This window comes from Nannobrachium achirus (assembly GCF_963921795.1).
Source record: "Nannobrachium achirus genome assembly, chromosome: 2".
Taxonomy (NCBI): Eukaryota; Metazoa; Chordata; class Actinopteri; order Myctophiformes; family Myctophidae; genus Nannobrachium; species Nannobrachium achirus.
Window position 1 is genome coordinate 27280895 of NC_137811.1, and position 25040 is coordinate 27305934.

General features: G+C 41.1%; 1 protein-coding gene across 1 annotated transcript in view; it reads right to left on the bottom strand.

The window, feature by feature from the left end:
* Positions 1 to 23738, bottom strand: part of LOC308297297 (C-reactive protein-like) — a gene marked incomplete at both ends in the record, with an annotated part of 56222 nt that extends 32484 nt beyond the window's left edge. The window contains 3 exons of the mRNA XM_080740710.1: positions 21768 to 21941; positions 22723 to 23014; positions 23650 to 23738. Of these exons, the coding sequence (XP_080596836.1) occupies positions 21768 to 21941; positions 22723 to 23014; positions 23650 to 23738 (555 nt within the window). The remainder of the gene's footprint in view (positions 1 to 21767; positions 21942 to 22722; positions 23015 to 23649) is intronic.
* Between the last annotated feature and the right edge of the window lie 1302 nt (positions 23739 to 25040).

Consider the following 25040-nt stretch of genomic DNA (forward strand, 5'->3'; position numbering starts at 1 on the left):
CAAAGCCACCGCTCACTTCACACTGGGTGTGATTTTAATCAAAGTCGGGCTGCTCATATGTCTGTTAATAAACAGCCTTATAATGACAGAAAACTGAATGTGCGTTGCTAATTCAGAACCCACTCTACTTCATGCACTTTTCTCTCAAGATTTTTGAATGGCTAACTCAAAAATCTGAATTGACGCATGATGCTTTTCCCGGTTTTAACAGGTTATTACACCGCAGAGTTGTCACCGCGCGTGTTGAGTCAACGTGTAGCCACGCCGTCATTAAAAAACATTCCGGTTTATCCTATAGGCCTACTGTACATGTGTTCTGCATGGGGAACAAGATGCCACAAAGTGTTTGTGACATTTCCCACTAAGCTGATTTGGTCACAGACTGTGATCAAAGGCTCTCGGGAACGAGTTAAGCGATGTGATTGGATATGCAGTGGATGCGGAATTCATGAAAGCCCATAAGCAGACGATGTGATGAGTCACGACTAACTGCATTGCTCTAAAAAGGACACTGCCTCTGTGAGCATACCAATAACAAATGGATCCTTCTTCTCCCGTGACGGGGGCGGTTCTCCATTCGGAAACATCCCCATACCGAACACCAGGTTAGCATTCACCAGCGTCGGCAGGTTAGCATTTCACCAGGTTAGCATTCACCAGCGTTGGCAGGTTAGCATTTCACCAGGTTAGCATTCACCAGCGTTGGCAGGTTAGCATTCACCAGTGTTAGTTTTACGGAGGTTAGGGTTAAGGTTAGGTTTAGGTGGTCGGAATATCAATGTTTCGGAGTGCCGATGTGTAACCTCCAGTGACACGCACACGCACACACACACACACACACACACACACACACACACACACACACACACACACACACACACACACACACACACGCAGCGTACATGCTTACACATAATGGATATGCAGTGGTGTAAAGTAACACTTTTTTACACTTTTGAGTTATTTTACTTTACTTGAGTATTTCCAATTCCCAATACGTTTACTTTACTACTCCACTACATCTTGGATCACGCCGTCGTACAGCTTAGTAAATCTGTTTACGGAATGGAACACGAGTCAAGTCAGGTTTGAGAGGTATATTTTGAGGCAGACGTGTTGGTCAGTATCGATGACAAATACATGCCTTGGCACTGAGCTCAGGGTCTGGCTGGTCTGGCGGGTGAATTATTTAGAAGCTGCCTAACCAAATGATAAATAAACTTTAGAGAAATAGCAATGGTGTATGCGATATTGCAGGTGGGTCTGTTCCTCCATCTAAGATGAGCCTCATCACTGGTCCCATTCCCCAAGGACACCGTAAATATACTGTGTGTGTGTGTGTGTGTGTGTGTGTGTGTGTGTGTGTGTGTGTGTGTGTGTGTGTGTGTGTGTGTGTGTGTGTGTGTGTGTGTGTGTGTGTGTGTGTGTGTGCCTGCGTGCGTGCCTGAGTGACCGAGAGTGTGCACGCATATGTGCCCGTGTGTCTGCATGCCCAGGAGGGATGCGTGTGATTGCAGAGTGCATTACCATAGAATAATGACAAACCTTGCATGTTCTAATATGCACTCGTCAGCTAAAGGGCTATTACAGCTGTAGCCACTCCATTAGCCTGATAGAACAGAGTGCTACACCGACGGAGGCATCAGTCACTGCCACTGGTGATCCTGACAGAGATTTCAGGATGAGGCAGATCTCGATAACACGGAAGGCTGGGCTGACTTTCTTCAGAAATCTGAGAAAACACGATGCCTCCCGGCTCCTGTGAGGGGATATAACCATTGAGACAAATAAGCCAGGATTAGCATGTTTCTCACTACCTTAGTGAGTGCGAAAAATCCCTGCATCACCATTGTCACACCATTAACAACACGAATTCTTCATTATACTAGTAAGACGCCTCAGGGCGACATGCAACCTCGCGCCAATTCTTGGCCATCTGGCCAGTGATGTATTTCGGACCAGTTACCCATATATGGAGACCCCTGGTACCCATTTATGGAGATCCATGTACTGTATATAGTATCAGTACTTTTATGCCCATACATGGAGATCCCTGTCTGAACCAGCCACACAGATATGGGCTGTCTTCCTCCATATATGGGCATTCTCATATGAAGTCCTGTTAGATATGGTCTTAATATTGATGACATCAGGGATCTCCATATATGGGCATAAAAGGGATTCTGTTAGAGTGCTTCCCATGACATCACAACATACAATACCTTTTATGCCCATACATGGAGATCCCTATCTGAACCAGCCACACAGATGGGCCATGTATTGACCATCTGGCCAGTGATATATATCGATGACATCAGGGATCTTCATACGTGGGCATAAAAGGGATTCTGGGGAAAACCCATATGGACTTAGTCTGGGCACCTATAGGCTCAATATAGCCTGACGCATCACAGGTTCGAGTCCCGATTCCTATGGCCTTAATTTCCTTTGCTGCGTGTCACTCCCCATCTCTTTCCCCATGTCCTGTCAACCTACTATACTATCAATCTATCCATGCCACAGGCACGGTGGCACAATTGGCAGCGATGTCACTTCACAGCTAGAAGGTCTTTGGTTTGATTCCTGCCGGGGGCGTGTTCTCTCCTCCACGTCATCAGTGCCCATACCCTAAGTCAGTGGTTCTCAACCTTTTCAGGCCGCGACCCCCAAAATAATGATATTTCAACTGGGGACCCCCCCACCCTTCACAAGCACTTGGAATTTTAGGAGCTGGCATTACATTCAGTTTGATTCGATCTATTCCAAATAGCCGATCTACATGCTCACAACGCCTCGCGTTGCGAGGCGTTGTGAGCATGTAGATCTGCTATTTTCACAATTTCAGCCTCTAATATTTGACAATTTGACCAATGTTTGACCAGAGGTACTAAAAAGGTCTTTAAAATCCTTAAATTGTCACTTTAGAAATGTGCGGATACCCTCTATACACTTAAACCTTATGTGGGTTTGTTTACTGTTGAGTGAGAAAACAATGTTAACATTTAGCTTAACATGTAGGGACCCCCAAAATAATTTGGGGACCCCTCTGGGGGTCCCGACCCACAGGTTGAGAACCACTGCCCTAAGTGGGGTTGGCGAAAGGGCCTTTCTGTGCATGTGTCCCCTGGTGTGCATGTGTCCCCTAGTGTAGGACCCTCACAAAAAACATGCAGTAATCCTAGTCTCTATACTGCCTCCCCCTGGTCAGCCGGGGCGCCTGATGGAGGGGAAAGGAACTGGTTGGAATAACGTGTTCCTTCCACGCGCTACCGGGGAAACCAGGTAGCTCGCGATGTGTCGCATTGCGAGCTTGTAGATCTGCTATTTTGCGATTTGTATACATTTGAAAAAAAGTTGTGAAATGGGACATTCTGCATAATGAGTCAGCCTGGGCAAGATATGCCTTCCGCTTGGTACCAAGATTTCTAGCGGAAGTGCTGCGTTTAATGGAAGTTACGTCATGCGGTGCAGGTCTGTTTACATTCCCATGCAGGGAAAAAAACAAAAATAGATTGTAGCTCTTAGATTGTAGCTCTTAACTCGCTCTTAATAGGTGTAACATGCAGTATAGATACCGGTACTCCTGGTTTCTCTCTCAACAAAAGTACAAATTACAAAGTACATTTTCTTTCAATGCTTTTCAAATAATTTCAAATATACCTGTAGTCAAATCAGCCAATCTACAAACTCAGTGAGTCAAAAGTGTAATTAATGTCTTTGAAATGTAGTGGAGGGTAAGTCATACGTACTGTACCAAATAATACACAAATACTAAAGTCATACAGATACCAAAATACTTAAGTAAATGTACTTTACTGTCCACCAATGGTGAGCAGACAGTATTATTTTGTTCTGAGAACAGTGTAATTATTCAATCTGCCAGCAACACAATTCACTGAATACAATCACTTGGGAACCTGCACCAGTGCCAAAACAGGTTCAAATGTATTTGTCCACTCTGTGGACCTCCATCTGCATACAGTATTATGTTGTGCCGACCGTGAAAAATATACAAGATTTGTGTTAAAATGATAAAAGAAAATCCAAATCCTCACATTAATTCAAGAGTATACACTGTATATTATTTTAATGGCAGATCTACAAGCTCACAACACTTCTTAATCGTGTATATTAAGGTTGCAGGTATCCTGCAATGTCATGTACATCGTCGCTGTCGGGTGGAAACCTTGTATGTCCAAAACCTTTTTTTTTTTGTATTTTTGTATTTATTTGTATTTATTTTGTATTCACAACGCCTCGCGGTGCGAGGCGTTGTGTGCTTGTAGATCTGCTGTTTTCACTACTTTAGTGCGACGGCCTTGTGTGATGAAGCAGGGCCTTGCTTTGCGAAATATGTACACATTTGAAACTTGGAGATACGAGGTTGCTGCCCGACAGTGACGCTATACTGTACACCTTGGAACCCTCTAAAGGACCCCTGGGGGTCCCCGGAACCCACTTTGAGGACCATGCACTGCACAGTGTGTCTAGCGTTCAGAGTCAGTGTTTATACATGGATATTGTATACACAGACCTTTTGACTGAGGTTGTTTTGGTGAAAACCTCAAACTTGTGTTTTTTATGCAGACCCAGGGTTTCCTGCAATGCCATGTTGTGCACAAGTCTTATCTATTAAATAAGAAAGAGGGAGCAACGGTTTCATTACGACTTCAGTGAACCTAAAATGTCATGTTTATCACTAGAGAGCAGGGTTTCATTGCAGCTTCAATGAAGCTAAAATGATGTGTTTATCGCGGGTCATACCGGTATGTGTGTGGAAACGTAAATACTAAAGCTTGTGACTGAGAAAAAGACAGGCTCTTTCAGACATTCAGAAATGTACATCTGCTAAAACCTACACTAAATGTTGTTTACTAATTGGATTATAACCCACTGGAAAATGTAGGTTGCTGTTGAAGGTGTTAGAGATGTTTCCTTTTTTTTTCCCCCTGTAGGGCTAAATGACTTTTCTTGGCATCAATCAGGCTTGCAAATTAATTGTTATTCCCTCAAAACATTAAGCCCCATTTCAAAGCTGCCTCAGAAATCGGAGCCAAGAGTTATTAAAAGCTCCCCAACATTGAAATCACATACGGGTGATGGAAAGTATGTAATCCAACTAAAATCCGCTGTGCTCACTGTGGATTAGAAGAAGAAGAAGAAGAAGAAGAAGAGAAAAACCCTCCACGTGACAATAAAGTTGAGAGATAGGTTGCAAAATACAGTAAAGTTACTCTACTCACATCTTGTGCATACGCAGAGTCTGTATGAATCGTATGAATCGACGAATTGAATATCTGGGACCACAATGGAAACCAGCCCACAGGGCTTTTTTTGTGTTATCCTTTTAGCACCATTTGTACAGTACAATCGTACCACTGTACCTTTTTGCAAACTGTTAATAAAGTATTCAATCAATCAATAAATCAATCAATCAATCCATCGTATGTATTGTACATAATGTATACTTGTCTGTACTGTATGAATGCATGCATGTACTGTATATACCGGTATCTTATAGTGTGGTGTTAGTGTGGTTCCCCTGACATCACAGTGATGCCAGACTGTCATGTCAGAGTGGCAAACCCATAGACAAAATAGAGAAAAAAGCGTACACAGACGGACGGAGAAATTATGTGAAATGTGTGAAATGATGAGAAATGACGTTTCTCATACTAAACTGCGACCTTTGGTCGCAATAATACACTTTGAGAGAGTTGGAATGACGTTGTTTCTGTTTAAATAATTAAAGCAGTGTGGGGTGTAGATTATGGACATTATGGGTATTAGTGCACCCTAGGAATGCCATCGCAAGCTCTATTATCTGTTAGGAATGAATGCACCCTTTTGGGTTGATGCAATACAGTTTCTGGAAATTGGAGGACACATTTGGGGGAAGTCACCCTTAAAACACTACCGAAGGACTCTTAAATTTAACTTTAACTTGTATAATTTAATCAAACTCGTAATTTCAAGTATCTTAAAGGTATCTTAAATGTTTTCTGCAAAATTGGTCATTTATCAGAAAGAGTGGGCACTCAAATCTGTTAAAGAAAGGCCCCGGCTTCACCTTCAAATTGTAGACTAACCTTACAACCTGTAATAAAGCCCAAGCTGTCTTTCTAAAAGTAAGACAGAACGCTCCTAAACTTTAAGATTTAAACTTGTGTTGAAGCAGAAGCTTTGACAGCTTATGTTTGATGACATATATCCCATTATGACGTGTAGAAAAGAACCTAGGATTTGCTTGTTTGTCTTGTTTTGTTTTGTTTGTTTATTTAACACATTTAAACCTGGAAAGCCCTATTATGTACGTTGTCATACCTTTAAATCCGGGACAGCATCTGTGTCATTCTAGATGTTAATCGTTGCTGTCACGCTGAAACCTCTTACAGTATAGCCTATCTCCATATTCTAACCTGTTTTTTTTGTAAATTAATGCCCTACTTGATTATACTACACTAAGTACAGTGTGACAAAAAAGCATCAAAAGCCATAGATCTGCAACTTAACACAGGGCAAACGTTTTGAGCTTGCTTGTAGATCTGCTACTGTTGCTATTGTTGAATTTGAATCCTGAAAAGTAACAGCTTTGGACATATGAGGTTTCCACCTGACAGAGATGATACAGTATATAGCAACATGATTTTTTTTGTTTGTTTTACACTTTTATATACACTTATCTGTTTCAAATGTGTATGTTATTTCGCAAAGTAAAGCCCTGCTTCATCATTCAAGGCCGTCGCACAGAAGTAGTAAAAACAGCAGATCTACAAGGGTTGTGTGCCTAGATCGGCTGTTTTCACTAGTTTAAATCATTTTTAAAATGATAAATGCAAAACGGACATACAAGGTTTCCACCTGACAACAACGATACAGTAGCTATTACTCTGTGTAAACAATAATCCAGTTTGCATTCATGGAAATGTTTCTCACCGTATATGATTCAAAGCGAGGCATTCAGTGCAATTTGTTGGGACTCTAGCTGGAGATCAGGGCTGCATGTGTGAAGGCAGTAAGGCACCTATAGGTCCCTTTCTCTCTTGGTGCATGCAGCAGCCGGGGGAGCGTTGGACAGCTCTGAAAGGTCCACACATGGCACACATACAATATTAATTCTGTCTTAGCGAGTGACAGAGTACATGGAAAAAATACAGCCGTCACTCCCTTGACAGGACTTTGAATAACAGCCCCCTGGGATTTAAATACAGGTCACCGTTGAAGTAGGAGAGTATAGAGTGGTGTGCTTAAAACAGAAATATGAAGGGCACTGAGATTCAAATCAAAACTGTAGCCACTCTCACTCACTGCAGCTTGAGCAATAGAATGTGTTCTCAGTTATGTATAATGTGAATTCTCAGAAATGGTTCCAGAGACCATTCAGTCAGTCAGTATTTGTCAACATAAGCATTCTCACTTTGGCCAGCTGCCATAGAACTGAAACTGCATATGCTGTGGGGAATGTTACATGCAGCCTATGGCTGTTACTGTGTGACAACTCATATATATTTTGTTGATCTCAGATTAACAAAAAAAAGAAAAGAAAAACTCCTTGAAAGAGAAAATATTCCTACAGTATATCCAAACTGTATATCGTCGTTGTCGGATGAAAACCCTGTATGTCCAAAACCGTTCGTTTTGCATTTATCATTTTAAAAATGATTTAAACTAGTGAAAACGGCCGATCTACAAGCACACAACGCCTCGCGATTTGTGTGCTTGTAGATCGGCTGTTTTCACTACTTTTGTGCGACCGCCTTGTATGATGAAGCAGGGCTTTACTTTACGAAAGAACCTACAAATCTGAAATTTGGAGATACGAGGTTTCCGCTCAACAACGACGATATGGTTTCTGGCATTGGCACTAAGCAGTACGTGGGCATTCAGGGCAAAGCATTATGCCACTTTAAACTGCAACGCCCCACTAAGCCCACAGATGGTTTCAAAAGGTCACAGCATTGACGATAATTTGTTTAGGGTTTCGTTTATAGTGTACATCATAAATGTAAACCTAGCTGCACAAGCAAGATCATGCATGTGTGCGAGCCATATATTAGTCAATAGGCCTATGATCCATAATCTTTCATTATTATGTGCATACTCACAGACTTCCAAAGGGATCTTGGAAAGGTGTTTTCCATGCATTAGAATGCACAGAATGAATGTGAGTTTTAGATATTGTACAGACAGTGACAACTTATATCTGTCACCATAATGCCATTTGGGTTGATGAATTGTCATACAAATAATTGTTATTCATTATTTACTTGTCTTTTTCTGTTCCTTTTTTACAGCTATTACATATACCTTTATGAAGAAGAGCCATTTATTTGCAGTGAAAATGGGAACATTTAAATACAAATTACATTTCTGTTTGCCTTCTAGGCTTTGCAAACAAAAACTGCACAGGGTCGATATGACATGAATTAGTTGAATATACAAAGCTACTGAAATATACAAAGCATTGACTGACAATTACATGTACCAATATTCAACAGGAATAGCTGGTACAAAATCGGGCCATATCCTTGTCATAGCCAACCACGAGCACTGGTACTGTAGAAATAATTTCAAATAATTTCAAAGAATAAGTGGTCAAGGCAACAATGCTTTCAACCATTTGCTGTTTTGTAAAGCGACATTGAGTATTCAGAAAAGCACTATATAAATTGTATGTAATATTATATTGTTCAGAGTCAGTACAGTACACAAACGTCATGCAAGCCTATACTACTTTCTTGCTAACTTCGCCACCAATGGGAAAATGTGCTTGTTTGTAAAATGGTAAATAAATGGTGCATTTACGGTATGTAGCTCCTTTATCCAAAGCGGTTTACTTTTCCTGCAGTTACAGTGTCAGTTCAGTATCAGCCTAAGTGGGTAGCAATTTGTGTTAGCCACTTCTTCTTGCGGATCTGTCATTTTTTAGTTCTGCCACCGCTCTGTCACTGTTGCTTTCTTACACTCTCATCTCTGTCATCGCCCTTAAAAGCTAGTCCTTAGTATCATTCACTACCACTGCATCTCTGATCTGAACCTCGGATCAAGAAGCTGGCTTTTTCAGGAGCTCTTGAAATGGAGTTGCACTGCACTTTTAATCAAGAAGACAGCACATTTTTTCTTTATGTTTACTGTGTATTTGGCTGTCCTTGGGGTCTGGGGGATTAGAGCTCTCCGTTTAGAAGTTCCAGCACAGGCTTCCCAGAAAGCAAGGTCAGTACTTTTCCCTTGATAGAACAGGTCTCAGTGCTGTATTTGATGGATTTCAAGACAGTTGTGTTGTGTCATGTCAGGTTGAGGTGCTCATGTTTTCTGTAATTGATCAGGACGTGTTAGGGCAAGGAGTTCCACCTCCAGCACCCTCTCTACAAGGGGTGTAACGTTACATTTTAACAGCGATACGATACGCCTCACGATACCATACATGGGACGATATCGGTTCTTTCATGGCGATGCGATACAATTCAATGATTTTCCGCAACTATTTATTTTTCATTATTAGTTCTATTTATAGTGGCTCATAGGAATAGACTATGTGACAACCAGGAATAGTTTGGTGACCACCGGAGACTCGGTTGACGGCCGGAATTTAGACGGCACCCGGGAGCAGGTTGGGTTAGCGCCCCAGCCTGTGTCTTCTGTGAGAAAGAAGCCCAACAAATCCACGGTCAGGCCTTTAGGAGGGCCATTCAACTGCAGCTGAATGGAATGTTTGGATTGGGGTCTGGTGCAACGCACAGGTTCTGAACCTGGTGAGAGCAGGAGAGGACCCGGCCAGGAGTCAACCCATAGAGCCTAGTTCTTCCACGCGCCAGAATAGTACCCCCAATCCCGGCAGAGTAGTTCCGGTGCAGCACATTGAGTGACCCTGTCTTTCCCTAATAGGACTGATCGTGGATAGCTACTGGGACGTAAGTCGGGACTTGATCAACCCCGGCTGGGTCACCTGGGCGAGGGTGTATGATGTTGCGAGACCCGAAACACCCGTCGACCCCAGGCTACATCACTGATGATACGTCCCAGTTGCATCCTTGTGATGTTTTTTTTTTTTTTTCAGCAAAACAATTCAATGTCTGAAACGTGTGTATAGCGCAGGTTTTTGAAGGGGAATATTATTATGGATATAAATAAGTAAACAGTGATTCTCTAGCAAATACATGGACATTGTATTTGAAGACATGGACAAACGTACACCTTGACATGAACACAGAGATTACACACATTTATCAATAAACCAAGTAGTGATATGTAATGGAAAAGTAATTAAACCCCTCTTTAAATTTTTTCTTTTAAAAATTGCTAATTACAACGCACAAGTAATTAGTATTGATGCAATTGATTATTTGCATTGCAAAACTATTTGATATGATTAAAAAGTCAAACAATATGATATTTTGCTCGACATGGTTGGATCTTTGAACAAAAAATCGATGCATCGATGCCGTATCGTTACACCACTACTACTCTACCATATTCTGCTTGGCACCCAATTGTGTAGATTTGTTTAGGCTCATATGTTCATTACACCAACATTTTATTATAAATAAAAGTAAAAAAAAAAAACCTTATACAAATTGTGCATGCGTCTGCATGCGTGTGTGTGTGTTGGAGGAGATTGGTGCGTTGGAATGCGGTATTCCACCTCAGGTTGAAAGTGTTGATCATGGACTCCTACACGCAGTCCCATGGCGTGTGAGCTGTGCGTTCCTTGTCACCTTCTATGGCATTTTTGACAGACAGCCACATGGAGATTGTGGCCAAAGCAATTTATCTATGGCCAGTGGAATTTGCAAATACTGCAACCGCCAATGTTACCAATGCTCTCTGTGGTCACGCAGGGCCTTTTCTCCTCATTTAATGTGCCAAAGCAGACTGAACACATTCTGCCCTTCCCGCTCTCTCACATCAGCTAACACAGGGTAGCAGTCTGAACCTTCCCTAAGTCATCCGGGACAATGCTCCACACGTTCCAGACTCTTCTCCCTTCTGGTTCCCAAACCATCTTAGATAGAACTGCAGATAGAACTGCCGCCTCAATCCCAGTCTTCCGCCGTAATCTTAAAACTCACCTCTTCAGACTCCACCTTAGCACATGACGCAACACTTGCCCTACCCTTGACGACCTTGCAAGCTTACGCAAAGGCTAAAAATGTTATATCGTCACTGTCTGGCCAAAACCTCTTAACTCCATTTTTGAGGTTTTAGATTTTTGGCATAAATCAGGGCTATTGAACACTGAGTGTTGGTTAAAATAATTTTGAACCAATAGACGGGTTTCTTGTTTACAAACATTGAGACTAAATGCACAGCTGACTGTATCATGTAATCAATTCCGTCCAATCCCCAAACCTGTTGTTTTGGGGAGCGCTGGTTTCATTGGCTAATTTTGGTACGGACCCTGCGCACGCATCTAGTTTTATCAGTGTAACGTGGACCAGAAACCCGTCTATAGAAAGTAGTAAAACATGCTTGGGACAAAACCTCCTAACTCCACACGTTCTGCCAAACCAGCTAACTCCACCTGATTGGTCCTCTCTTCTTTTCATAAATATGTGCTATTAACCTTTACGTCTGTGTGTTGGTTAAAATAATATTGAACCGATGAAAAGTAGTAAAAAGCCCATCAGTCAAAACCCTACAGTAGTTTCAATGTACGAGTGTAAATCTTTGGATATTATACAGATTAGACTGAACATGGGTTATTTGTTTACGTACTAGGATCCTAGATTACTATTTCCATGCATTTGATGTATTACCTTGTGTTTGCCTTGCTTACTGTGACCACATAGGCCTACATCTCTGTAGTGGATGGATGAAATGTATTTAAATGGTTGGGAATGTGATCCTTCCCTTTTTTTGGCATAATTTGGCGATTGCAATATTTGGAGATTGATGTTTTTCCTGATGATTTTTTACTGCTTGTACATTTCTTTCATTTCTTCCAACGGTATTGACTGGCTGTATTTCTCTGGCTGTATACCATGTTGCTCTGTTAACGTGTGCCATCTGGTGCTGTCACATTTTATATTTAGACACTTGTCCGAAAGCTCCAGCAACAGCCAACTGCAGCGGGATGGGACTGTGATGGACTGTCTTTCCAAGTTCACCCAATTTGAGTGGGTGATGGATCCGTAGATGTTTCTTTTTCTTTTATTCCTTTTTTAGGTTTGGTTGTCTTATCACTTTTGACCACTACCGTTTGACAAATTGGCAAATTCACCATTCAAGTTATTCTCACTTTTCATTTAGGCTTTAAAAGCCGAAATGGACTCGCAGTGGTGTCTGGCTATGAAACTAAATCCATGATAGATATCTGCTCATCAAAACGTGGTTGGTGGAATATTAAAAGTTAAGTGGCTCAAGATGAACACACTCGGTAGCATAGCAGAAGAAGGGCATCGTTAAACGAGAGCCAGTCAGTATAGAGGGTTGCTCGTGACATCATCATCTTACCCGGAAGTTTTGCGGGAACGCCTACTGAGTGGCAAAAAACTACTTTCTGGCCTTGACAGCCCACACATCCAAACAGAAAAGTCCTATCTGATTGCATTAAACAAACGACGTTAATCACACTTTGCCACTCTCTTTGCCACTCGCTATGCCATTCACTTTAAGCATGCGCATACCCTCTATTGCGTCCAAGTGGCACCTGGTATGCAAGCGCACATACTGTATACCACTTAAGGCTAACCTTTCAGGGATCGAACCAACACAAGGCTGCATTTCATCTCCCCTGCCCTTTTCCTGACTCATTCTCTCTTCTCCCCGCCTATCAAAGTAAAGCACAAAATGCTGAAAAATAATCCTAAAAAGAGGAAAGAAAAGCGAGAGCGCCAGTCAAACCTCAAACTGTGGAAAATGACACAGACGTAATGATGGAGATATAATATTTCTATTTGTTTGATCCATCTGTTTTCATACAGATGAACTAAAATGCATCCTAATGATTATGTAAAAAGATTGCAGTCAGGCTATTATGTAATAATTGTGAAAGGCATAAAGACATTGGGCCAGAGAGGTTGTTTGTTGTTTTACCTCTGCACTGCGCACTGGCCTCTATAAAGTAGCTTTGATCAAATCACTTTGTCAGTTACCTTGGTTACCAATTCTCCCTTCACCTCTTCCAATGTAATCTTCCACTGAAATGCAAAGATCATATTTTTGTTGTTGGTGCTGCAAAATTGTGCTACCCACTGGAAAATGCTGTGTTAAAGGTTAAGATGTGATTTCGTCAATACAAATGTACTTACGCCCCACTTATTTTATTTGAATCGATAGAAAAGGAAAAACAAAACAACAACAAAGATAACCAAGCAGATTTCCAAAAGGTGTACTTATACAGTATATACTTCTATTTAATAATGCAAACCTTTTCATATCAAGTATCAATATCACATTTATATGTATTTGGTCACGGACCCCCATCTGAAAAGGATTCGTGCCAGGGACCCCCAGAGGCAAAGGTTTGAGTTAAAATGTTGCTTTATCTGCTATTTTTGAATACCCAAAGTATAAATGGTTAAAGTGGTTAAAATGATTGTGACACTATATTAACAAATTTAGCTGAGGACCCCCTGGTAACTCCCCAAGGACCCCTTGGGGTCCCTGGACCGCACTTTGAGAACCAATGAAGGATGTGAGCAGTCTAACAATTTCCCAAATGAATAGCACTTCAAGTGTCCCACGTTGTCTTTTCAACGTATTACAGCAAGATAAGTCCCGGATTGTAGCTTTCATCTGACTACGGTTCAATAGAAATTTTGAAATTTAGGCTATTAACTTTCACCATTGAAGGGAAGCTTTTGTTCCAGTGTTTTTAATATGGTGGACAATACGATAATATGATATTGTTGCTTTCAGGCAGAAACCTCTTACAGTGTCTCCATATTAATTTACGAACAAACACAAAAACATAACATTTGTAACTTTTTGTATATTTTCATAAATGAATGGCCCACTTGATCATACTACAGCATCACACAAAAGTACTACAAGTAAGACGCCCTAAGGTCGAGAAGCGACCATCAGGTTGCGCTGAAAAGCAGCTGACTGAGCAGTGTTCAGTTAAACAGCCTGTGAAAGCCACAGCTAATCAGCAACGTGCCACAGACCCATGTGAGTGAATGTTATACCAAATGTGTTTCTTTAACTTTTTGTGACCTGCCTTCATGGATGGAATGGGAGGGAGGAACTGAAGTCAATATAGGTAACGAAATGTTGTGTATTAGCGTGACTCACAGACATAAGCTGGATGTTTTCATACTAAGTGCGACCTGACCGTTGCAGATCTATGAGCTTGAAGCGCGGCGGGAAGCCACACGTTTTCGGACTTGTCAAACTGCTATTTTTGCTACTTTTGAATTTGATCCTGAAAAGTAACAGTTTTGGACATACAGTATGAGCTATAGGTTTCCAGCCCGGGTTTATACTAAGAACGGAGTACTTTCTTGCATTATAATTTGATTGCAAATCAATCCAGACAGATACCGCATGCGGCAGGCAAGGGAATTCACATACTGTACTGTGGGGCGTGGGTTAAGTATCTCAACAGCTTCCCCACAGATAGACGCCGGTGGAGGCAGCAAGCTGTGGGAGTTTGGAGTATAGGGAGACTGTAGTGTGTGTGGATGTCTAACACCATCTCAGGGGAACAGCGGGTGGGGGTGGGGGGGGTGGGGGGGTCTCTAGTTCAGGGAAACAGTGTGAGAGGCATCAGTAGTCATATCACATCAGTGTGTTCCAACTGCAATTTTCAGCCACTGAGCGCTGGAGAGTGCAGACAGTGCAACGCACGCAGGAGAGAGAATTACAGTAGCGGAGCCAGTCTAATGGCATAGTGTTTGACGGCAGGCAGCAGGCTAGGACTGGAGACAATGATGAATAAGAAATGCTTTTTTTGAGAGGCTGATGATACAATAAGCTCATATTATCGCATTTTTTTTCCCTTCTTTTGCCAGCAATGCATGACAAGTATTAGGTCTACTGGAGACCTGGAAAATGAGATTCATTGTTTTATGGTGTAAAAATAATTGATGCTATGGTTTTAGAGCTCGGCAGAGAAAGCACACGTGGTATAGTCGATACACAGTGAGATCACAGACTTGTTTCATCACAAACACACAGGTGATTAAAACGGGAGCAGGCACTAGTAGGTCTAAAGGTCTTGACGATGGAGATTAAAGAGATGAATTCGAACTTTTGCCTTTGAAATGGATTCCCTCATCAGGTTTTCCCAATACTCATCATTCAACTCTTTGCCAATATTGTAATTATTTAAGCAAAACAAACGTTAAATTCTATTATCAAAGACAATAGAATTTGTGTAGGAATAATGTAAGCAAGTGTTGGTGAAAATGACTCTTACTATACAAGCATTTGAGAACAAATACCCTTTAATGTTTCTCTGCTATTTACTTCTTTTCGGTCCACTTGTGAAAATAAAGAGCCAATTAGCAAAAGTGTTTTGTTTATCGAGTTGCGTCCATTGTGGTGCATCCAGCATATTGTTAAGCACCCTTTGTTTCCTACTTCTTTCTGTGCCTGGTCTTAAACGCCCTTTCCCTCAAGGACTCTGGCTGTGTCTTGTGGCTACAGTGTGGCATCATCCTCGCGCTCTATTTACATGCTTTGTGATGTCTACACCACTCTGTGCTCTCCTTTGATCTGACTCCATTCTGCCCACCGCGGATGGAGAATAACTTTTAACGCTCAAAGACCTGGAACGCGCCCGAGTCGCGTTAGATTTGAACCACTTTAACCATTGAAACATAGCAGATATACAAGCTTGCAGCGCGGCACCGAGTGCCGCGCTGCGAGCTTGTAGATCTGCTATTTTGAAAATGTGTGCAAGTCTTTGAATATCTTTGACCCGATCTTTGACCCGACTTCTAAATCCTTCCTCTAAGTCAGCGGTTCTCAAACTTTTTCATGTCAAGGACCCCCAAAATTACATTTATTCGGCCGCAGACCCCCCCATCTCAAAACATGTTGTTCCAGGGACCCGCCCAGAAGCAGAGATTTGAGTTAACAAAAGTTTGCTTTGAAAAATATATATTGAAAAATGTGCACACATTTTCAAGATTTTTCAAAACTAGCAGATCTACAAGCTTGCAGCGCGGCACTCGGTGCCGCGCTGCGAGCTTGTATATCTGCTGTTTTTCAATAGCTAAAGCATTAAATAATTCTATCCCTTAATGGGTTAATGCGATGCATTACTCCTTTCTAGTTATTGTCTCACTCTCCGGTGTAATTGTTTCATCTAGTCGTGTCGACAGCGTGGACCTACATCCATTATGAGCCTCATTGATCTGCGGTGGGAGGAGGGAGACGAGGTGCAGCAAAAGCACGCTGCACATGTAATTCACCTTGTAATATTGGAGATGATTTACGCACTGAAGATATGCTGCTCCAAACTCGCCAGCCACAGGGTGCCGAGTCCTTATCTCGTTAAGTATGATAGACGCCAAACCCAGCAAACAAATGGAACCAGGTTAAGTAAGAATTCATCGCTATCCCCGCCAGACTACTGCATAGTACTGTGTTCTATCCGTCTGTCTTTCAATGTTATATGAGATACTTCAATGGTTTCCTATGGAAATAAGCTTAGTCTTTTCTAGGATCTCCTTTTAGACCTTGTACCAGTGAACTGTACCGTCATGAAACTGTAGGCCTACCTTTTCCTATGCAAACCACTAATAAAGTCTTCAATCAAAAAAGACTGAAAGCCAGGGGTGGAGATTATGTGTGTGTGTGTGTGTGTGTGTGTGTGTGTGTGTGTGTGTGTGTGTGTGTGTGTGTGTGTGTGTGTGTGTGTGTGTGTGTGTGTGTGTGTATTGTGTGCGTGTGTGTGTGTTCAGTGCCAATCCATAAGAGCACGCAGCCAGTAGGCCAAGGAAGACAGTGACACCCAATCCAAATCTTTCCAACTGGTCTCAAACTGGTACAAGACTGCTTGGGGAAATCTCGCTCTTTCGAACGACCATCATTTCGACAACGGAGCGCCGGGAGGGTTAGCGACTCACCCCACGGAGGTTAGGGTTAGGGTAAGGGTTAGGTTTGGCTGTCGAAAAGATGACACGTAGAAACAGCGAAACGCTCCCTCACTGCTTTACGTTTTGACCTATAACTCTTGAACTGCAATTCGTACAATCGAACATTTTCCTTGGATTGTGACGCGACCCCCCATTTAGCCACTTTTTTGTTTTTGTCCAAAACTCACACAAATCACTTAAAATGATAAACTAACTATCTGTTATATATAGGCCTATATCTGTTCAGCCGTCTTCTCAAACAACAATGTTTTGTAGAATCAGACTTAAGAATTAAGACAACACAAACTGTCAGAGTGAACTGTCAGATTATCTGGTAGACAGGCATCTACGCTGTTTGCAGAGGGAGGCTGAAACAGGTTGCAACAATAAAGTTGTGATATTCATATTTGGGACGAATATATTTCATGAATAGGAAATGAAACTCCCGTATACTGTCTTCCTCACTTGCATATTATAGAAATGTTAAGACATTTAAGTCCATCTGACCTTCATTGGGTTGTTTTGGAAAATGACTCATGGCCTTGAACAACGGTCAAGTTCAAATGGACTTGTGAAAGAATACGATATGGCCAAGTTAGCTGATTAAGGTTAATGCATTAGGTCTAAATATAGACGGGACAATACATTGGCACTTAAAGGTAGCCAAGGAGTATTTCCTCAATGTATCTGTTCAAAAATCACAATGGTTTTGAAGGAGCAGTCAAGATGTAGCAGGCAGGAATGGAAGGTATTGCTGTTGAAAACAGCAACTTCGTGGATTTTATTTGTCATTTTATTTTGAGTATTTTGGGAGTTTTCAAGCTTGCAGACAAGCTGACACCATAAAATAAAATAAAAAAAGTGTTCAATTTCTCCATAAGCATCAAAAGCAGTCAGAAAGAACATAATAAAAACCCAGAACGTGTCTATGGAAAGTAATGCACATCCTCATGAATTTGACGTTGTTATAGCTTCCTGTACATTGGTATTAAAGTAGATTGTTTTTCCTCATATTTTCTCCAAAGTGTATAGATTATGTTGATGAGACTGTGAAAGTTCTTTATTTCAGCTTTTTCTCTCAGTGTCTTATGAATAAAACATTTCTTGAAATAATCAGGACTCTGTTTAAGGTGTAAGTCAGAATCAGCTTTTATTGTCACATCACAGGTTTAGAGAAGTTTAAAAAAAGTGGGTGACATTTGTTTTCGTGCATAGTTCTCATCGTATTGTTATTTCCATACAAAAAAAGAAAGGGAAGAAGAAGAGGAGGGGTGCAAAGAGGAAAGGAGATCAACCAAAGAAAAACAAATTATCTACATATTTATTTATCTCACATACCTGAGATAAGATGGCATGCGTGAGCATAGCAGCAGATGTATACTGTGCATGATACTTATCGTCGTTCTCGGGTGAAAACCTTGTATGTCCAAAAACCATTTGTTTTGCATTTTCCATTTTAAAAATGATTTAGACTAGTGAAAACAGCCGATCTACAAGCACACAACGCCTCGCACCGCGAGGCGTTGTGTGCTTGTACCGGTACATCGGCTGTTTGTACATCGGCTGTTTGTACCTTTGTGCGACGGCCTTGTATGATGAAGCAGGGCTTTGCTTTGCGAAAGAACGTACAAATTTGAAACTTGGAGATACGTGGTTTCCGCCCGACAACGACGTTATACTAAGTCACTGAAGAAAAGGACAGTATCATATTTAATATGATTCAATTCAATCTGCACAATCTGACTGCATTACACTGTAACACAAACCCCATCTACCACAACAACCTCACTGGATTCATTGGGTTCAATAGAGACTCCAAACTGCATATAGGAGAGTCACACAATGTGACTGTGGGACAGTATTGACTAGCAGGGGTGGAGTATTTAATTATGATGAGCAAAGGAAAATCAAATTCATCATTTCAGAATTCTACAGTAAGTGATTCATTCAATTTGAATGTTTTGCCCCTGTAGTAAGTGAGATGCAGAGTGATCGCTCGAAGGAATATTAAGAGTATTGAGCTCCATGCATTCCAATTTACTGATGTGTTATTTTAGAAGGTATTGAAGATTGGAGAGCTGTTAGTACAATACCCCTTTGTTCTCCTCAGTGAAGCAGACTACACCAACAGGGGTTGCACAATCACCTGCTAGGCAATCCAGTCCTCTTCCTCTTCACAGAATAATTAGTCAATTGTGTTCACATTGTCATGTGGTCTCCCCTCTTCTCATCCCACGGTTTAGGGGGCCATAGGGGTGTCATTGTGGGTGCTTGGACAGCCAGGGATCTCCAACCAGTGGTGAAGCCAGTGGTGAGCGCACATGGCGCGCGCTGCTGGCGCACAAGTAGGCCATGCTTCGCCTACTACTTGTGCACAAGACGCAAGTTGGCACCTCAACAGAGCTGCACTGCTTGAGTGTGTGTAAAGTGCGTGAATGACATGTATAAGGTTATTGTCAAAGTTGTAGTTTCTGAGAACCTGCCACAACCCTTCATGCCAAACAGAGTCAAATGCTTATGTTTTTTATGTCAATGAGGTTGTGTTGGTGCTGAAGGAGCTTCTCAATCAGTAATCTGATGTTGAAGATTTGTTAGTCTGAATCTAGTTTGTTCTGCCTTGCTCCTCACAGTCTGTTCAGGATGATCCGCAGCAATATTTTGCTCTTATGACAGATAAGGCTGATAGTTCTATGGTTTTGGCACTGTCTTGAGTTCCCTTTCTTGGAGAAGGGGATAATTCAAGATTTTTGGGGCCACTGCTTGCATGGTTTCCCATATCCTTTGGCAGATGTAAGTGCTTTTATCATCTCTTGCCCCTTGTGTTTCCAAAGCTCTGCTGGGATGTTATCGATGCCTGGTGATTTGCCAAATTTCAGACTCCTTACTGCCTCCTCTACTTTGGCTTCACATTCACTGCTGGACTTTGTGGCATTGGTGCGTATGTAACTTTCATATATTCTAGATACATTGCGCATGCAGTGAAATATTCAAAACCTTTTACTTTTTTAATTTCAATTTGTATGGCATACATCTCATCAATATCCCAAATCCATATCTCAAAATATTACAATATTACATGTGACCAGGGGCGTCACAAGGGGTAGGAAAGTGGGACTGAGTTACTAGGGCCCAAGGTGGAGGGGCCCTAATAACTTTATCTATTGAAAAATAGCAGATATACAAGCTCACAGCGCGGCACCGAGTGCCGCGCTGCGAGCTTGTAGATCTGCTATTTTTGAAAAGTTGTGAAAATGTGTGAAAATCTTTGAATATTATGTATTTTTTAAGCGAACATTTCTAACTAAAATTTTGCTTCTGGGGGTCCCTGGAACTAAATATTTTGAGATCGGGGTCCGTGGCCAAATACATATCATCTTGGGGGTCCTTGACATAGGTTTCTTGCACACATTTTCACGATTTTTCAAAAATAGCAGATATACAAGCTCGCAGCGCGGCACTCGGTGCCACGCTGTGAGCTTGTATATCTGCTATTTTTCAATAGATAAAGTTATTAGGGCCCCTATAATTGTAAGTCAAAGTAGCCAGTGTGAACATCTCCACAGTCAGTGATGATTTGGGATGCTATGGTATCTGCTGCTTCCAATGTTTTCTATTTTTTTTCTTTTTTTTTACACAATAGTCTAATATCCTAAACTATACTCAGTCCATCAGTTGGTTACTGCTGCTTGGTTAGCAGAGTATTGTTGAGTGTGAGTATTTTTTTTTGTGCTAAAAAAAAAGCCTATGGCTTGATGGCTTTTTCAACAACAAGCCCGCTGCTATCCGACACTTTCCTACAACTTGCGACCTGGCGCGACAGTGTACCCACAGCCCATTCAACAGCAGATTTTTGGCAACAGACGCTTTCCAACACTTACAGCAGCCAATGTTGGTGCGGTGGAGAGCTACCTTAAGATGCCACTGTTTTCATCTACTCTGTGTCTCATTGATGGGCTGTGGACAGTTCAGACACCTGCCTACCAATCGATGGGGATTTCAAGCTAATGAGATCTCACTATAATGGAATAGTGAGATCCATATCTCACTATTCCATTTCTTGATTGCACATTTAGACAAGCAGATTGTAGTGCTAGTTTAGCTGATGTGATACCCCAAATAAATGTTGTCCCTTTCCCCCTGACCAGAATGTTCTGAAATATGTCTTACTTCTGTAATACAGTGTTCCGTTTAACTCAGCTTCTGTCTTTTTATAAGACTAGTAACTATAACTCATTACTTTTTTAAAGTAACGCGCCCAACACTGCCCATAACTAAAATAAAAGGGTACAGGTACATTTTACTTTGGAAGTAGTTCCTCCCATGAGGAACAAAACAGATGGGATGTTTAGTTGTTTTGCAAAAAGGAAACCTCTATTAATACCTATTTCCTAAAAGTACAGTAAGTAACACAGTAATCTGGTGATCAGTGGTGCTCCAAGTTGTTCAAGAGTGATGGAGTATAGTTACATAACGTGAAAGAGTGTACATAAATGGCCCTTTTTTAACTTGGTGTAAAGACAAGAAAGGAAAAAACAGTTTTAATAGTTATTAATCACATTGGTCATATCACATTGGACATTCAAAACAGACATCAACATTTTGTTTATTCTGAAGTTGAGAAGATTATATACTTAAGATTCAGAGAACATGAGAACATCTTCCACCTGCTTAGTTTAATAGTTTTGAGATTCATTAAACACAGCGTTTTTGATTCGCTTCTAACACCACCTTTCCTACAGTCTCAAACTCCAGAGCCCTCCAGTTGACCACGTTCCCTGGGGTGAAGTTGAGATCGTCCGTGTACCGCTGGATCTCACAGGGCGAGAGGACATAGTTCCACATGTGGACGTCAGACGTCATCCCAACAAAGGACTGAGAAGCATCAAACCCACCACCCACCAAGTCCTGCTCCTGTAAGCATCAATATTAGAAGGAGCATTAACAACGAGGTTTCATGTACTCAAAATAGACATTAAAACAAACAATACTATGCACATTTTCAGTACTTCATTGGATGTTGTATTGTTTTATTTGTAAAGTAGACCACCTGCAGGCTGAAGGAAGGTAAAACCTATGTTACTGTAAGAGGAAACAATAATGGTAAATTATATAGCTACTTGAGCTGCTCATTGAAAACAGGAACCATATTGATTTAGAAAATTACTTGAGAAATGCTCCTTTCGGAACCTCTCCCTTCCCCTGGAAGAAAATCGAGGTTGAAATAAAGAGTTTATATCAATCATTTTGTCAGCCGGTTCCGTGTTTTCCCCATAGACTGTAGCACTGGAGCCCGGAAGTTAGTCAATGGGGAAAACACAGAACAGTCTGACAAAATGAGCGATATTTAAACTCTTTATTTCAACCCGTTGCTTTGATTTTCTTCCACGCTTGAGAAGTGAAACGATGAGAGATCTGCAGAAAACCTTCACTTTTTGGATAGAATGTTCACCAAAGGTAAGAAGTGATGGCTAACGGCGGATCTTCCACCCAGCAGGAAGATTCTGGTTGACTACGGGGAGGAACCTCATCTCGGAGCTGCATAGCAGTGGAGGGAGAGGTTCCGAAAGGAGCTAAGAAATGGTCAATATACACAATAATGTTCATTCAAAACAATATTTTCAGCTAGGATCTGATATATCTAATAAAATATTTATAGATGCGAGATGGCACTTTTGCAGATGTAAAACACTACCTGTCCTAGTATGATGCTTGGGGTTCCGCTGATGCCTGCAGACCTGATTAATTTCCTGGAAGAGGGTCTTCCGTCCACCCACACTTGTCCCAGCTCAGTTGTGTTATCCCAGGTGGCGCACACGTTGTGCCAGGTGTTAAGTGTGTACTGTTGCTCGTCAAAATCCTTATATGGATCTCCAACATGAAAACGGATCTGAGTCGTGCTCATAATGAAGATGGCGAATGCATTGGTATTGGAGGGAACGGCCAGGGAGAAAAGGCCGTGGTTCCTGGTGAGGTCTGTAAAGGACCTGAAGGCAGATGTATAATAGTTTTAAGTTCAGTATAGTGTTCTGTTTAGTCAGTTGACCTTTCAGTTTTATTCATAACATTCAGAATCTGAATCTGGATATGTCCACCAGGTGTGTGTGTGTGTGTGTGTGTGTGTGTGTGTGTGTGTGTGTGCGTGTGCGTGTGCGTGTGCGTGTGCGTGTGCGTGTGTGTGTGTGTGTGTGTGCGTTCGTGCGTGCGTACATGCGTACATGCGTGTGTGTCCCCGACCGTCACGTATCATGAATGTAACGTCCAATCATCCCAACTCACTTTCACTTGTTACTATAGGGGACACCAAAGCACGAAACATTGCACCCAGACTTACACAGCCCTAGAGATGCATGGGCAGTATAATCAATATTGCAATATATCGCAATACTTTATTTTCCCAATACTCCAGGATCTAGTATCCCCACTGAATAGGCACGCCAGACTTACAGTAGATCTGTGCTCTGAGGAACGCACTTTTCTGTTTCCAGTTCTATGGCACGTTTCATCCGTTGTTTTTACAGGCTGACTTTACCATTTCATGTCAGTAGGAACTTCACATTTACTGTACATGAATGCTAACTTCTATAAGGTTGCTCCTTGAGTAGCTCAACTATGAACTTACCTCAGGCAAACAGTCACAGCTGAGAAGGAGTCTTGAGACGTCATTAATTTCACTCTATGGTAGTTGGACTTCTCTGGGAAGGTGAACATTTTACCTGTAAGGTCTAAAGAGAAAGTGACAGATGAAGACAAAAATTTGCATCAGAGATGAAAAAACAACAGGGCGGCTCTTAAATGATGCTGTCTGTGTTTTTACACTGTTTTGGCTCAATAGACTTTATGCATAATTGTCTAAATGTAAACATTTTATGAAACAACACTTTTTTGTAACACCTAGAATAGACCTTGCTGTACAAGCTAGGGCTTATATGAATGTATACTGTAAAATTATATTTAACCAATCTGTATGGTAGAATATGGTAATACAATAAGCAGCACATCTGCAGTGATTGGAGGTTGACTCCCTTATCTTCCATTCAGTACTCAGCTATAGGACACAGACTGGTTGTCAATGTCAATAAAGTTATTTGAGACAGACGCACAGGATTGGAGTAGCAATTATTGTACCTCAACAGACATAAGACATCATATATATATGGGCCATATTATGATCCAGGTCTTATGCCTTATGCCTTAACTTCTTTACCTTTTTTTCCACTATTTTGAAAAACATTTCTAAATACTTCAAATGCTGATCTACATCTGCACGTTGTGAACTTGCAGATCAGCTATTTGAAATATTTAAAAAACAAAAACAAAATAGTAAAAAAAGGCAAAGAGGTTAAGGCATAAGCCATAAGACCTGGATCATAATAAGGCCCATATAGCTTTAATATTTTCCATTTGGAATTTTGCATCTCAACATGTCACACTGTAGGCCTAGACCAGAATAAAAATCCCCAAATGAAAAGAATAAAAGTTGACAATATATACATTACATTACTGTGTATTATGTAACCAAATGTGGTAACATAGAGCAAATAACCTTGCTCTTGACTATTATTATTATTTTATTATTAATTTACTTTTACTTTCTACTCCACTACTCTCAGATCCAAATATTGTACTTTTACTCCACTACATTTATTTGAAAACTTTAGTTACTAGTGTATGCTATGCATATATGATTACCAATCACTATAAGCTTTAACATAAAAGAAAAAGAAGAACAAAAAAAAGAAGAAAAAAAAAAGGTTTAACCCAAAATCATCACTTACCCTAGCATAAATAAAATCTATCCATCTATTGGACTGTATAGGTGTATGTGCTGGTCTTTCTCTCTCTGTATGGCTGTGGGTCTAGAATGTTAAACTGCAACCAACATTCTTATAATTAAGTGTTTTACCTTTTGGAGTAGCATGAGCATCACATGCCGCCAACATCACAACAAGCAGAAGGAACTTCATCTGGCAAGAAAGAACCCAAACAGATACCATGAAATAGTGTTAAATA